Source organism: Rhagoletis pomonella, unplaced genomic scaffold (genome assembly GCF_013731165.1).
Source record: "Rhagoletis pomonella isolate Grant_MI unplaced genomic scaffold, Rhpom_1.0 Rhpom_scaffold_02078, whole genome shotgun sequence".
In the NCBI taxonomy this organism is placed as follows: Eukaryota; Metazoa; Arthropoda; class Insecta; order Diptera; family Tephritidae; genus Rhagoletis; species Rhagoletis pomonella.
The window spans coordinates 14,723-30,287 of NW_023460632.1; the positions used below are offsets into that span (position 1 = coordinate 14,723).

At 39.4% G+C, this 15,565-nt stretch overlaps 1 protein-coding gene across 5 annotated transcripts; it reads right to left on the reverse strand.

Annotated features, from left to right (window-relative positions):
• Positions 1 to 537: 537 nt before the first annotated feature.
• On the reverse strand, positions 538 to 15,291 carry LOC118753061 (la-related protein Larp4B-like). 5 transcript variants are annotated; one of them, XM_036487919.1, is made up of 12 exons: positions 15,197 to 15,291; positions 12,366 to 13,245; positions 11,417 to 11,666; positions 10,374 to 10,514; positions 10,023 to 10,262; positions 9,338 to 9,953; positions 8,585 to 9,267; positions 7,153 to 7,777; positions 5,619 to 6,512; positions 3,939 to 4,982; positions 2,702 to 3,823; positions 538 to 1,191 (listed from the first exon to the last, which is right to left on the reverse strand). In XM_036487919.1, exons 1-11 carry the CDS (start codon positions 15,210 to 15,212, stop codon positions 3,609 to 3,611), a joined length of 5,604 nt encoding a protein of 1,867 aa, XP_036343812.1. In that variant the 5' UTR covers positions 15,213 to 15,291; the 3' UTR covers positions 538 to 1,191; positions 2,702 to 3,608. The 5 variants fall into 5 exon arrangements, with proteins under 5 accessions (XP_036343812.1, XP_036343811.1, XP_036343809.1 ...); XM_036487918.1 differs by having other exon boundaries at positions 7,153 to 7,780; XM_036487916.1 differs by having other exon boundaries at positions 7,153 to 9,267.
• Between the last annotated feature and the right edge of the window lie 274 nt (positions 15,292 to 15,565).

Sequence of the window (15,565 nt, forward strand, 5' to 3'; positions counted from 1 at the left end):
AAGCGCTGACAATTTTTAGTATCGTCGACGTTTGTTGCTTACAAAAAAATAACGAAATTTTAAATAGCCTTTTATACAAAACTCGATTTTGATTTTTGCTCATCCTTTTCAGGATGCTATAGAGTTGGTTTTTTGTGTCGCAAATAATAAAACTTAATCACGATTTCATTATACGACAGCGAAAAATTCATTTTCCCTAACTCAAGTTCATTTACTATTCCTAATTATTTTTTTTTGGTTTAGATTTCCATTTTCAAAATAGTTTTAAAACTAATTCTATTAATTGTTGATCTAGAACAACGAATTTGCAATGAGTTCGAAGGCAAAATAATATAATATATCTCTTCCTACTCCAAACGTTACAGACTTCGTATATTATGGCTTTTGATATTATTCCCTATTTTGTGTACGTTTTTTATTCACATTAACACTTTCTTCTCACGCGCATATAAAAAACAAAATTAAAGGGCAACTCTTTCACTCCAATATACGTATCTACGTCAATGTGATTATTAACGTTTCTGCCTGTAGTATTATAATATTCACTGTAATGTGCCTAACTACGATTTTAGTATGTATGTATATAATATCGTTTTTGTGGTTTTTTTTTTCTCGCTCCCATTTAATATGTAACACATGTGTATAACTCTTTATAAAATCCTACATACATAGTTGCTCGAAGTGTGTGTGTGTTGTGTGTTTGCATCACTCATATATCTATATATGTATGTAGATCCAATAACGTCTTTAGTTATAATTATTAGTGATCAATATGTAGACAATGTATACATACATGTACATATGTATGTATATGTACATTACGTATAAATGTTCTACATATGTACATACATATGTATTTGTATGTGAACAATAATATTTTAATAATAATTATTATTATTATTATTGACAAAGTTAATTTCTCTATATACAACAATTATGCACTTTGCAAAGCGTCGTGCTTGTCTCACGTTTTGTTTTGCCTTTTTAACATTTTGACATTTCGTTTATCAATTGCTTAAAAACTAAGGATAGGTTGTGATATATATATATATTTTTATGTATGTATACATATGTATGTATGTATAAATATTTTATCAATAGTAGTAATAAGAATAATTTCTGACTGGTCCTTTTTTTATATATACATTCCCCGCGTATTGTATACGGGTCGTCTTTCTATAACCAAAACAGCTGAAAGTAGGAAGAAAAAAATTTGTTAACATCAGATTTTTTTATACACATTCAGCCGTAAATTTGTACAAGCTAAACACTAAAGTGTACAATGAGTAGGATGGGGCGGTTAACATCTAACTCAATTCAGTGAAAATAAATGATTATCGGATTTTCTTCAGGGGTTAACCAAAATCTTCATCTAACTTTCAACTTATTACAGTTTGAGTTAGGCCTGGAAAAAGTTTATAAAACGGTAAAAAAAAAAGTTTGACTTATCAAGGATATGATATAAGGGTTTTCTTCATTATCCATGCGAAGTAAAACTAAATTTTTCAAACATGCGTTGATAGACTGCTGAGGCGCCAATTGCGGCGAACTAGAACTAACCAACTAAGGCCTTAAATGAATATTTAAAGCAAACCTTGAGAAGTCGCCTAACTCAGCGTAGTTCGACTTTCGTCCTCTAAATAATTCAGAAAGCTACAGCAGATATTTTAGCAAGTTTAGGCTGCAAGTACGCAAACTGGACCTACTAAATAAACTGGTACTAGTAGGGCTGGGACTATGCGTATATCCGGATAACCGTACGGAACTTATATTTTGTTAACCGGATATCCGGTTGATATCCTTCATTTGTTTATTCGGATATTCAGATTTTTTAATCAGATATTCGAATCGCAAACTTCCAGCCCTATTTCTTGGCGGGTGCCAGCACTACCTAAAAATTGCCCGAATTCTGTCATAACAACTGTTTTAAAATAATCTTTTTTGGCTGAGTTTTTCAGTTTAAATATTTTATGAGTCAAGTTTTAAGCTTAGATTTACAATTTTCAATAGATATAGACACATACTTCAAACTAAAATGTACAGACTGAAACCAGAACTCGGTTTAGAAATGTCTATGTTCGTCCTTTCGTTTATTATTATAATATATTGGCGCTTACACAATATGTTAGCATTTGGCCGAGCTTCTCTTCCGATTTGTGGTGTGCGCCCTGATGTTGTCACACTATTGTTCCAGTAAAAAGTGAAATATTTCAACAAAATTTGGTACTCCTACTTATTGGGGCTTAGGACGGATGGTATTCGGCCCTTTGCTGACGATATCGCCATGGTAAGCCATTTTACTGATGCGCCGAAATCGAATATGAAAGATGCGATATTTAACCTCTACCAAATTTCTAGTCCAGCTAAGCAAATATAATTGAATATTTTAATTGTGACAGTAACCATGCTTTCATAAGTGCCATTTAATGGCTATGTTTACCCTCTAACTCCTCAATAGATGGCTCTTTATTGTCTCTTTTTGCGGAAAACGGCAAACAAAATACCGAAACACCCGAGAAATAACGTGCCAAATAATACCAAAATAATATTTACCAGAATGTCTCACAAATCCGTAGTTTAGGGGGTTACGGATAAAAGTGTTTTTCGTAAAATTTCACTGTAAGTCACCTTACAAAAGATAGTAATATCCATGAATAAAAATATGACATCTCTAGATACTCTATAAATGCGTTCCACTTACCATATTTCTGTTTATTGTTGTTCTACAACATTTGTTTTTTGTATCCTTATTGCAGTTTTTTTTTTTTGCGAAAAAATATCATACAAACTAACTGTATGTAGTAGATTAGTAGATTTGCTGCAGCAGTAAATCTTGCGGATTGTAGTATTTCGAAGTAGCTTACGTTCGTAATTTTCGTATTTCTATATAGCCGTACTAACTATTTGTAACTATGTATAACTATGCACACGCGCTTAATTACATTGTGGTTATTATAGCAGTGTGTTCAAGTGAATCCACTTAAAGCAGCAGCCGTAGTAGTAGTAGTAGTAGTAGTAGTATGCATTAATGGTAGATGTAGTAGTCATAGTACGATAATTGAGAGCAAACCCACCAAATGGAATCCAACAACATTAAGCAGCTTTGACAACTTTCACAATTCATATTGGGGCGGCGAACGTCGCCTTGTGTGCATATATAAAGGTTAGCGCTACGTTCGCTACACACACAAAAACTACTGGCACTTGCTTGGCACATGCTACGTTCGGTTTTTTCGTTGGTTTTTGGTCAACACCACTTATGGATATATGTCTGAATTTTTTAATTTTCCTTTTATCTTATATTTAAATTCTTTTATACCGCAGCAGAGCAGCACAATGCTTGAATTGGTTATACCATTCGTTTCTGCGCGCATAGTTATTGCAGCACACGCACACACACACACACACCATGTGCTTCTTTTGCTCCAATTTCCCAATAAGTCCTTTAGCGTGCATCATCTACTTATGTTCTACTTGTGTAGTCTTATATTTTGTTTTAAGTGAGTATCGTGTGTGTGTAAGCTATGCTGTGTGTTATGTTTTCGTGTGAAATGCTGTTTCTAAGCAAACTATCTCCGTGTTTATTTCGATCGCAACCTAACCGACGATTAATTTCGGCCAGACTTCCGCCCACTACTGCTACTTTCGGCAGTATCGTGTCGTTCGCGCACATTCTTTTCTTTGCCGTCGATGCCGCGATTGCGTGCACCCGTTGTAACGGCCGTTGTAGTTATACCACTGTTACTGACTGCACCACTACTACTAAATCCACTGCTACCGCTATTGTTACTGCCTGTGCTTTGACGATTTTCACGAAAACCATCTGAAATTTAAACAAATTAATAATTACATTACTTTAACAAATTTATAAATATTATATACATTCACATTTTCACCAGCAGATATTCGTTATCAATATTGTTAAATACTGAACTTGCCTTTATCTTTGGAAATATCAGTGCGTAATGTAACTACATTACTGCCACTATCGTTCACAGCACCGGAATTATTGCCGCCACCACTACTGGCGCCAACATTTCCACCAGCGCCAACTATGGTGGCTCCACTTAACATCGATTGACTTAATACATTCGTTATGCCACGCGATTGCTTATCCATCAGCACTGATGCGGTTGCTGCTGATGGAGAGCCGCTAATCGACTTATCGCTTTGTTTTTCAGCATATTGCGATGCAGCTGCAATCGCTGTTGCAGGCAGCGCTGTCGCTGTCGCAGATGCCGCCGCCGCCACCGCTACCACACCAGCTGTACTGACTGGTCCAGACGCAGCGATATTACTATTCACAGTCTCAATTTTGTTTATACTCAAGGTTGCCACCGAAGATTCGTTTTTATTGGGCACAGCCACTGGTGATGCTTGACCTGAAACCGATGTCTCTTTGTTGTTGCCGCCTTCGACGACGGCGCGTTCCTTGTGATGTTGAGCGACTTGCGCATAGCTCAATCGTGAGCTGTTGCTATTCGCCGCCGCAGCAGCAGCAGCAGCATTTACCATTGGTATGACGGTCTGCGCTGCGACAATATTTTCTATGGAAGCTGAATTCGTAGATGTTGAAGCATTCTTATGCTTAGTAGCATCTTTTGGCGTCGCCTTTTTGGCGAGTAAATCAGCAACTGCTGGCGGTTTCTTGTGATTGCTTAGACTACATTCGGCGAAATTTGTGGTCATTGTGGCCACGCTGCATGTTACGGCCGGTGTACCACTGTTATTGGCGGCGCCGCTGCTGCCACTACTTAGTGCACCAGCTGTAGACAATGTCGTTGATAACACAGTGTTAGTGTTTTTCATCAAACCAACTGAAGAAATTTGGCTTACGCTGCCACTGCTGTTGCCGCTGCTTCGGTGATTAATTTGATGATGCTGTTCGTTGTCGCTGGTAGCATGCTGCTGTTGCTTACATCCTACTTCTTGTGTTGACGCAAACAGTTCCTCAGTCTTGTTGGTTGGTTTCTCACCAGAGACTGAAAATTTACTTTATGTTAGTAGAATTTAAAGATTAATTATATAAAAAGATATACATTCACTGTCAATACGTTCGCGGTATTCAACTACAAATTTGTATTCGCATGAAATAGTAGCTTATGTCGAAAGGCTGGTTTTGGTATAATGCGGCATTCGCATCATACGATTACGAATGACTCACTGGCGCCGAGCCGTTGAAGAACTTTTGGCAAATAAACGTGCAAGAAATAGTTCCGTTACTAGCAAGTCAATATTCTTATTAAGTCTCATCAAAAAATTCCTTGTCGTTTAAAGAATAAAGGGAATGCCGCATTATACTAAAGCTAGACGAAAAAAAAAAACTGTGAATGAATGCTATAGCATTCTCGGCCGCTGGGTTCTAAGATGATGGAAAAGACTCTACATTTCAAAAGCTCATTTTCTGCGGCAGCGTTGATCAACGCCATGCAGCATGTCCCAGTAAAAGTTTTTTTTTTTAAATAAAAATACAAAAAGTATTCAAATCCCGAAATCTGGCTTACATAGAGCGAAGCTATCTATTAGTTAAGAGAAAAATTTTAGTTGCAAGCGGAATATTCTAGTTGTGAAAGTCGTTTTCTTCGTGAATGTTATCATCGTTAGTATGTATATCTCACCAGTATTACTGTCGTATGACGCGTTACTGCCAATCAGACTATAGGCGTTGTTGTTTTTGTTGTTATTGGGTTGTGTTGGACACTTTATCACAGTGTTGTTGGATGAGGAGGCAGAGGTGGTGTAGTTGTTATTCGAATTCGAATTTTGCTTATTCATCGTCGCAGACTTATTGTTGTTCGACTTCATTGCGGCTGCAGTATTTTGTTCATCTACAGCGTAAGCACCTTCTGTGGTAGTAGTGGTGTTATTCATATTGTTTATGGACGCTGTTGAGGTGGGACTTGAACCAGCAATACCGGCCACATTAATACCTACATTACGCGGCTGAAAATTTAGTTGCTGTTTATTATTATGGGCGGAATCTTTGCGGGATTTGCTCTTATTATTGCCACCAGTGACACTAGCACCGCCACCACCAGAGCGCACCACATCTGCCAAACGATTTTCATTGGTCCAGCCAGCGCTGGCGCTAATGCTGGTGCTGTGGTGGTTACTGCCACTGCTGCTGCTGCCGCCGCCGCCGCCGCCACCACCGGCATTTGCTGTTACGCCAGTTACCGTCGTCGAGGAACTATTAGATTGCTGTAAGGCATTAGAATGGCTTGAGCACTGATTAGGTTGTTGTAGTTGTTGCTGCTGCTGCAAATAGCCGGAGCTTGTCTTTTGCAGCTGCACATCATTATTTCCACTTACACTACCATCATTGCCGCCGCCGCCGCCGCTGCCGCTGCTACTAAAAGACTGCTGCTGCTGCGACTGTTGGTGGTGTGGTGTCAAATTGGCAGTTTGCTTGTTGCCAGAAGACGAAGCGCTGTTGCTATTATTGCCACTACTGTTTGTCGGAATCGCACCAGAGGACGCTAACGATGAAGATGCTGTGGACGATGAGGTTGCTGTTTGTATTTGAAACGTACAAAGAGACAAAAACAAAAACGTTTTACTTTTCAAGCAAATATGGTCTGGTTTGCTTCTTGGCCTATTATTGTAATCTTTTAATGTTTTTTTGAGATCTAAGCTGACGGTAAATAAAACAATTATATGTCTTATGTTCCTTTTTTATTATTGTCGATTGATTTAATCTCAAGGCATATTCCGAAAATCTTGGCTTTGCCTGGTCGACAAGCAAAATAAATAAAATAAAAATCTGAAGAATTCTGGCGCACACTAAGGAAGTGAAAGTTCTCTCGACAAATTTGTGTATTACGTTCCGATTTAATAGCTATACTCATTGGAAATACTTTATAGGACTGATCTCGATATTTTCTTAATCATAATCCTAATCTCAGTCTCAATAGCAAACTTAATTTGAATCTTAACTCTAAAGCGCTCGTAGCACCTGTCGATAATTTTTTCTCAATAGAGAAGAAGCAAGAAATGGATGCACTTCCATTGCATCCCAAGTTTCACCTTTTTCGACACAATTTTTTAATTCACTACCATCTCCAAAGAAATTTCGGTTCAAACAAAAAAAAAAGTCGAATAACAATCATTTTCTGCTTAATATTCCAACAAAGGTGCGGGAAAATAACAAACCTGGCAGTGGTGGAAATGCAGCCGCTTCTAGATCGAATTGTGGTGGTTGTGGCGGCGGCGCATGTTGCTGTTGCTGTTGCTGACCGTGATGTCCGTGGCCTCCACTGCGATCATTGCTGCGGTCGCTTATGCCATGTCCACCACTTGATCCACCACCACTTAACCCACCTCCACCACTACCACCACCACCACCCACTTCGTGGCGATGATGGTGGTAATGATGCGTTGAGCCTGTGTGGTGCGAAGCCGAATGATGGTGATGATGTGGTTGTGTTGTACCGCCGCCACTATGATGGTGATGATGTGATGCGCCCGAATGCTGCGAGTGGTGACCCATGCCACCACCACTATTGTAGTGCGGATTGTAATTGTTGCCTTTGTAGCCACCTCGATGTTCTTCACGATGCGTATTATAGCCACCAGTGCCGCCACCATGATGACCACTCTCACCGCGTTGACTATGGTGTCCACCGGCACCACCGCCGCCACTCGTCTGAGTTGAAAGTATATTGGTATTATTATTTGATAACGAAAGCGATGTGGCTGAGTTGGACGATTGTTGTTGTTGCTGTTGCTGTTGCTGTGATTGATGATGTGACGATGAGCTACCACCAATGTACGATTGCTGCTGCGAAGTAGAGGATTGAATGAATATTTTTGCTTTTTGCGTATTCACATTGTTTGTTGTGCTTGTTATTATTGATGATGTTGTTGTTGTACCAAAATTATTATTATGATTATTGTTAGTAGCATTAGCATTAGTAGAAGTAGAAGTTTTAGTGGTAGTATTAGTAGTAGTATTGGTGGTGGTAGTAGAAGAGGCAGAATTGTTATTGCTAAATTTATTATTATTATATTGGTTGTGGTGGAAGCTGTTGTGGAAGCTATTAGACATTATTTGGGCTTGATTTGATTGGCTATGCTGCTGACTTTGGTGCTGGTTTTGGCCATAATGCTTATGTTGGTTTTGGCTATGACTTTGATTCAGTTCATTTATCGCATACGAATTGCGGTTTGGACTTGGATTCGGACTCTGATTCGAATTTGTGCTCAGATTCTGATTGAGATTTGCAATTACATTTAAATTTAAGTTCATAGTATGGCTTGAATTCGCCGTGCTGTAGCTATCGATGGCAGTGATGACAGTGGTGGTGGTGGTGGTGGTGATGGTGGGGTTGCTAGTAAATGACTGCAAGCCGCCGCCATGCTGCCCTCCGCCTTCGCCACCGCCAACTCCTCCTGCTGCTGCTGCTCCTCCTCCTCCTCCTGAAGTTTCATTCCCGCTCGCATTATCTACGCATCCAATGTTGCCACCATTGCCTACATCGAATTCTACACCCATGTCACTTCCACCAACTCCAACTCCACCACCCACCCCAACAACATTGTGCACGAAAGTGCTATAAGGCGTATAAAATGTCGTTATACTGACCCCACCGCTTACTCCGCCGCCACCGCCGCCACCAAGTCTAGTGTTTGGCGAGTAAGTCATAACGCTACCGTCGTCGTCACGTCTCCGACGTCGATGTCGCGGCTGCGTCCAATGCATGAGCGGCTCCTTCCCCACCACACCAACTCCAACAGAGGACGACGTCGCCAGCGACGACGTTGAACTAGACAAGTTACTTCTATTGTGCTGTTGCTGTTGTTGATGGGGATGTGCAGATTGTTGCGAATGCTGCAACATATCACCGCCAGCACCGATAACTAATACACCACCATCATCTTGCAGCTCGGCAACATGCTGGCCATGCAAATGCTGCTGCACTTGCTGTTGTTGCTGCTGCTGGTGCTGTTGATGGTGTGTTTGGTGATGATGCTGCTGTTGCACCGACACTGTCGGTGTACCATGTGAATAGGAAGAATGTTGTATTGTTCCCGTTGCAGCGGCCCCTACCGCTGCTGTTGAGGAAGGCATTTGGTAGTGAGTTTGTTGTAAATGTGTGCCACCAGCAACGGCATTCGCTTGTTGCTGTTGTTGGGACTGCAGCTGTATTGACGACGTATGATGATGAGACGACGCAGTGCCCGTTTGTGTTTGTGTGCTGTAGTGTATGTGCGAGGACATACTACCGCCACCGTAAGACTTATCCATTGACGATTTTGATATACCACCTGAAAAGTTGATAGAGCGTAAGAAATGTTTTAAAGTCCAATAGATTTCGGGAGCAGTAAGAGGACTTACCTGCACTACTTTTCATACTGTTGTAATGTCTTGTGGAACTGGTGTTTTGAGGCTGCTGCTGTGATTGTTGTGGCGGTTGTTGCTGCTGTTGCTGCGCTTGACTCGAAGTCGCTTGCTGCTGTTGCATTTGAAGCTGAGGTTGCTGTGTCAGTGGCTGCTGCGGTTGCTGCTGCTGCTGTTGTTGATGTGGATCAATTATGGTTGGTACAACGCTTACTAAACTGCCAACGACATTACCCAGCGTTGCAATCATACCAGGCAATTGCTGACTTTGTTGTTGTTGCATTTGTTGTTGCGTATTATTACTACGCAACTTGCTGCGTCCACCACCACCAGCGCTGTTAGTGTTACTACGATGGCTATTGTAGCGTCCACCACCGCTTTGTCCCTTTGAAGTGGTTGTCAATGGAGCAGCGGTTTGCGGGGGCGCAGATGTCGCATAAGCGGCTGGCACAGTCGCTTGCGGTGCTAAGCCATTAGCGGCGAACACATTTCCTATCTCATAAAAATTTTGACCGTGTGCTGTGGTAGCGGCTGCTGCTACAGCGGCAGCAGCCGCCGGTGGCCATGGTGTAGTGGCGACAAGACTTGGGTAAAACTGCTGCTGCTGGAATGGCTAAAGGTATGACGTTAAAAATGTGAGGATACACATAGTAAAATTGGTACTCAAAAGCAAAGAACTTACAAAAAGATGTACTGGCGTATTATAAGGTACAGACGCCTGCGTCATTGCTGCTCCATTAGCTGCGTATACAAATCGTTGTGGTGCTGCGCTGTATGCAACTGCAGTTGCTGCAGCGTTCGGATCATACACCGCAGCTGGGGGAGAGGTCAGACGGAAGCCATTCTTTAAGGCTGGCACCGGTGCAATTGGCAGCCGGTTAATGAAAGGTTTCGCCTTCATTCTAGCCATAATGGGTTTACCCTACAAAAAAAAAAAACATTAATTCTTAAATAGTTGCTAGGTATGAACCCTGTAGGAGTAATTTGTATATTTCACAGTTATAAAATGCAAGAATTTGCTGTTTTCGCTTACCTGGAACTCTTTAACGTCTTCCCTCAAGTACTTGAAAGCCTTTTGGGCATCTTCATCAGACTCAAACGTAATGTACCATGAATTATTGCCCGCAAATTCGCATGATATTACGCGTGGACAATTTTCATTATTAAAAATATTCTGAAACAAAATGCAATAGTGTTTATCAACTTTTTTTTATTTAGGGAAAATATACTCATTGGTTACCATTACGACTTTTTTATAGTTTTCAAAATCATTTATCCATATACAGCTCAATGATTAATACATGTACAATTCTTACAATATAATATAAATATTCATGAAAATTTTTAATCTGATTATTTTCTTTTTTATTCTTTTTTAAGTACGCAGTTTTATAGCCCATCAAATTTTATTATAATAAAAATAGGTAGGACTTACCGTTGATTTTGGACATTTTTTCATGTATTTTTTTCCATACAAAAAATTTTCGAAAATAGATATAGAAAAAACGCGAATTTGTTGCATTGTGATATATTTTCGGTGCCAATACTTTTTACCATGAGTGTACATGTATCTACACGCGTCAAAAGCTGGTAAAAATTGCGTTGATTTTTGTATGGAAGAAAATAATAAAGGCAGTGTCACACGATTGGTACATTGGTACAGATTTGTTCATTTTTTATATGGGCTACAATATAAAAAAATTAGGACAATTTTTTTTTTTTTTTTGTAGTCACACGGTTGGTACAATACAACTTCTATTGATAAATTTTAGCATTTTGTTGTTCGTGATTGGGACAAAGCAAATGATTTGTGCATTCACACGATTGGGATACGATTTGCACCAAATCTTGGGCAAAAGCCCAATTGTGTGACACTGCCTTAACACCGCCAGCAATTTTCCAAAGTTTTGCAGAAAGTTTAGATCTTTTATTTTTATGTTTTTTTTGTATAATAAGAACTATAGTCTCATAAAAAAATTGCGAAAAGAAATGAGGATAAAAAACTTTGCATACATTGCGAAAAATTCGGTGTCTGGCACTGTATGTACTTATAGGATATATTTCGTGTGTGTTTACCTTAACTTCCTCCACTGGAGTTTTATCGGATATTTCTCTCAATATAATTACGCAACGTTTGTGATTTGGGCGAACACGTAATCCTTCCTCATCTACTTGCACATTTGGCGATTCTCTTAGCACTTCAGTAATCAGTTTAATATCCTTTGTGAGCTTCTTGACAAGATTGAAATTGGCCACAGTGATTATGGGAACATATTGGTCGGCGTCCATTTGTGTCAAAAGGTATGTGTCGTTTGCTAAATTTTCTCTGTAGTAAAAAGAAAAATGTGTTTCGACATTTCATTTAAGAAGTTTATATTTTAATGTGATCTCAAACCGATGCTATACGCTATCGTATTTGATGCGATACGATATTGTATTTGCTGCGATAACGCTAAAAAGCAAAGGCTATCAAACTGTTACGATACGATACACAGTGGTACGACCTAATCACGATGCGGGGTGACAAAATGAGATTGTTACATATCTCTCGTTGTGTCGCAGAGGCTAAGTTAGTCGATACAAAACATATAAAAACTGTTATAGATATGTATATTGCATATAAACGCTCTGAGGACGAACTGATTTAGGCATCTGCACTTAATGAAAAAATGGGGCAGTTACGTACATACATACATACTTCGTACATACATATACATATATTAAAAAGTTGAAAAATTTTAGAAAAAAAATGCTAGCCAGATGCAATTCTACAATGGAAAAGCCATTCATATCTTGCGATGAATTGTGGCTGCTGATAGAGTTTTTAAACGCATCGTATCGCACCGGTATACCACGTCTGTTTCGAGCCCTTCCATATACCATAATGATTCGTAGTGATCGCATATCGTAAATTTTCGTATCGCACCGGTGGTATCGCATCTATTTGAGGTCATCTTTAATATATGTACACATGTATATATGGACATTATGAACAAAGTATGGTTTTTCAATATGAAATATTTACCTAGAAAAATAGTATTCCAATTGGGTTGAGAGCATCTGTTTAAGCTGTTCCAGCGGTATGCCAGAACTGTCAACTGTATTTGCCGAATTGCTACCGGTTATAATCGTTTGTTGTTGTTGTTGTTGATGTTGTGAATGTGTTTGATGATGCTGTTGTGCTACCACCTGTTGGTGCTGATGTGGGCCATTACCTACAACCACATGATGTTGCGTGTGCGATTGATGAGCTCCCACTGATGTGGGCGTTCCCGTCATTGATGCATCAACAGCTATTAAATTCGTTCCTGTCGTCATACCAGCAGACAATTCATCCTGCTGGCCATAGCAGACGGCACTGCCGTCCTGTGCAATTGTGCCATTCATTACGGCGGCTGCGTACTCGGCGCTATCAATCGTTGTGACCGTGGTGCCCCCAGTAGCAACTTGAGCCACCGCTTGTGGCTGATGAGCGTATTGTAAGTGTGCGGTTTGATGCGCGGCAGTTGGCACCGTTTGTAATGTGGCAGCAGCAGTGGGTGTTTGCTGTGTATGTGGAGCTACTGCGGCAGCGGCTGCAGCAGCGGCGACAGCTGCACTATGTGTATGTGTATGCGCGTGTGGATGACTATGTGGTATCAACTGTTGGTGCTGGTGTTGATGTTGATGTTGTGAAGGTGGTGGTGGGGCGGCCACTTGCAACGCTTGCGGATGCGGCGGTTGTTGAGCTGTGGTCGCTATCAATGGGATGTGTGTTGCTGCTGGAGCTGCCAATTGTGTTGTCGGTCCGTACAGATTTGTTGTGGCTAGCATTGCCGTTTCAACGGGTACGTGAGCGTATAGTGCGTTTGCAACAGGTGGTTGTAACTTCACTGCATCCCCATTCATATAGACATAACCGCCTGCTAAAAAGTTACAAAAAAATAAAAAAAATAAAACAAATTTATATAAATGGAATGAAGATTTGGAGGGTTTTGTGTTTTTATAGCTTTTATGCATTTTAGTACATAAATGAGCGAAGGATCGTTTTGTGTTACGTAATTTTGGAGTTAAATAGTACATAATTTGACATAGTATTGTTTGTATTAATAGTAAGTAATATAACCTAGCATGTGTTCAAAGTTTTCTATATTTTAGTATCGACAAAAATTTAAATAAATTAATGTCAGTTTTTCTGTTTATTTTTGGAAATGTAACGCATTTGCAATTTATTTTGTCATTGTGGTAGGAAGAAACTTTAAAAAAAGGTACTTTTGCTGCACACTATTTTTAGATAACATTATAACTGTACAATTTTAACGATTTATCTCTGGTTACAAATCACGGATTTGGCGTTTATTTATATGGAAGGTGAATGTTCAACAAACGACTTCATGGAAAAAAAATGCAGTGCGCATATTTAGTGTGCGCAATTTTTTGTGAAAGTGTCGGGCCATATAGTCATATCTATGGCAATGGTATATGTACAACTACAAATGATTGTGGTCATATGAAGGAAAATAAAAGTGCTAATATTCAATGCAGCGAGATGTCATGCAAAAATAACACGCTAAATCATAAACAAACGCGCACACTTATAGAAGGAGCAATGGCAACAAAACGAAAAAGAATACAAAATTAGTTTAGAAGAATACACCCATTAGGCGTACAAGGGAAGCAGTGCGCACAAGAGTACGATATCGCGACTTAAGTTGTGATATGGAATGTCGAATGGAAAAACCATGAAGATGTGCGAATGAGACCTAAAACTTTTTAATCGTAAACAGCGGCCGGATGATGGAGCTGCAGAAGCTATGTATATGCCAAATTAAAAACTCCTCGAACTTTAAAAAATCCGAACCGACTTAGCGTTCATTAACTGCCACACCTCAACAAAATCGTCAGCTTTGCTTGTTGTCAAAAAATGCTTATACCCATGCAAGATGTATGAAGCATACCGAAATAACGCGGTATCGACGCTGAGCAGTTGGAAAATCCGATTTTGAAAGGGTTTAAAAAGTGAATTTGGCTGCAGAAAATGGCGAAACTGTCATTTTTGTATTTCACATAAATAGAGCTATGGTTATTGTTGGTGTTATTTCTGCGTTGACGTAGCGTTGCTGCTTTTGTTTAAGAATTAATACTTCGGCAGTAAGGCAAATTTTTGTTGTTTGATAGTAGACGGAACGACCCAGATTTGTATCTGGCCAAGGACTGTAACTCCAGCAATATTAGGGTGTTTGGGCAAATTGTATGCTGTTACAGTAACAATACCTGCCCGTCTCTGCTTGAGAGGCTGCAGTTCAATGTTCCGAGTCGGACGTCCATCGCACATTGCTTCAAAACTGGAATTTACTGTTCATAATACGCTGGAGCCCATAAAATTTGCAAGGGACTAGTTGAGCCCAATTTTTGAATTTTTTTTTGTTATATTAAATTTTTAGTGAGAAGAGCAGAAAAAGTAGCAATTTGAAGAAAATCGATATCTACCTACGTACCTACTAAGATGTTATTCACAAAGTTGTATGTCCTCTGGACATATACTCAAAAGTCGGCCGGTTAGTATTTGGGTAGTAAAATGATGTAGATATGTTTTTTTTTTTTTTTTTTAACCAAAAAAGGAAAGATGTAAATAAATTTATTGCAAAATAATATGGAAAATATTAATTTCATAACGGTTTACAAATTGTATCGGACGAAATGGCAAATCTGATGTTTTATTGTTGTCAGACACTATACATAAAACATATGAATGCAGCTAGATGATGAAGTGAATATAAAATAGAAAACTTCTTTGTCTTTGCAAAAAATCATTAATGCCTCAACGACTAAGATAGTGAACTTTAGATTCGTGAAATGTTGGCTGGCAATACAAACCCCATAGGTATTCCATTTTGTGCGATACTTGGAAACTTCAGATCGGCTAACACTTTTTCGTATTGGCTTTACCGTTGCTGCCTGTTGACCTTTTATATACGCACGCACTTACGCACTAAACGTACGTATAAGTGCGCGCTTTTTATTTAAAAATTTAGATATATTCACTATATTGTTTATATTCCCATTCAAAACAACTCGTTGTATTTTTTATTTTAATTAATTATAATTGCCGCTTTTGAAACTCGGCTTCACAATTCATCGCCGAGTTTGACGATTGACAGCCACCGCCTTCGTCGTGCTATCGGTGTTCAAGTTTTCCGTCTTCCGTTTCCTCTTATTTCTTACTTTAACCTTTTCCGCTTGATC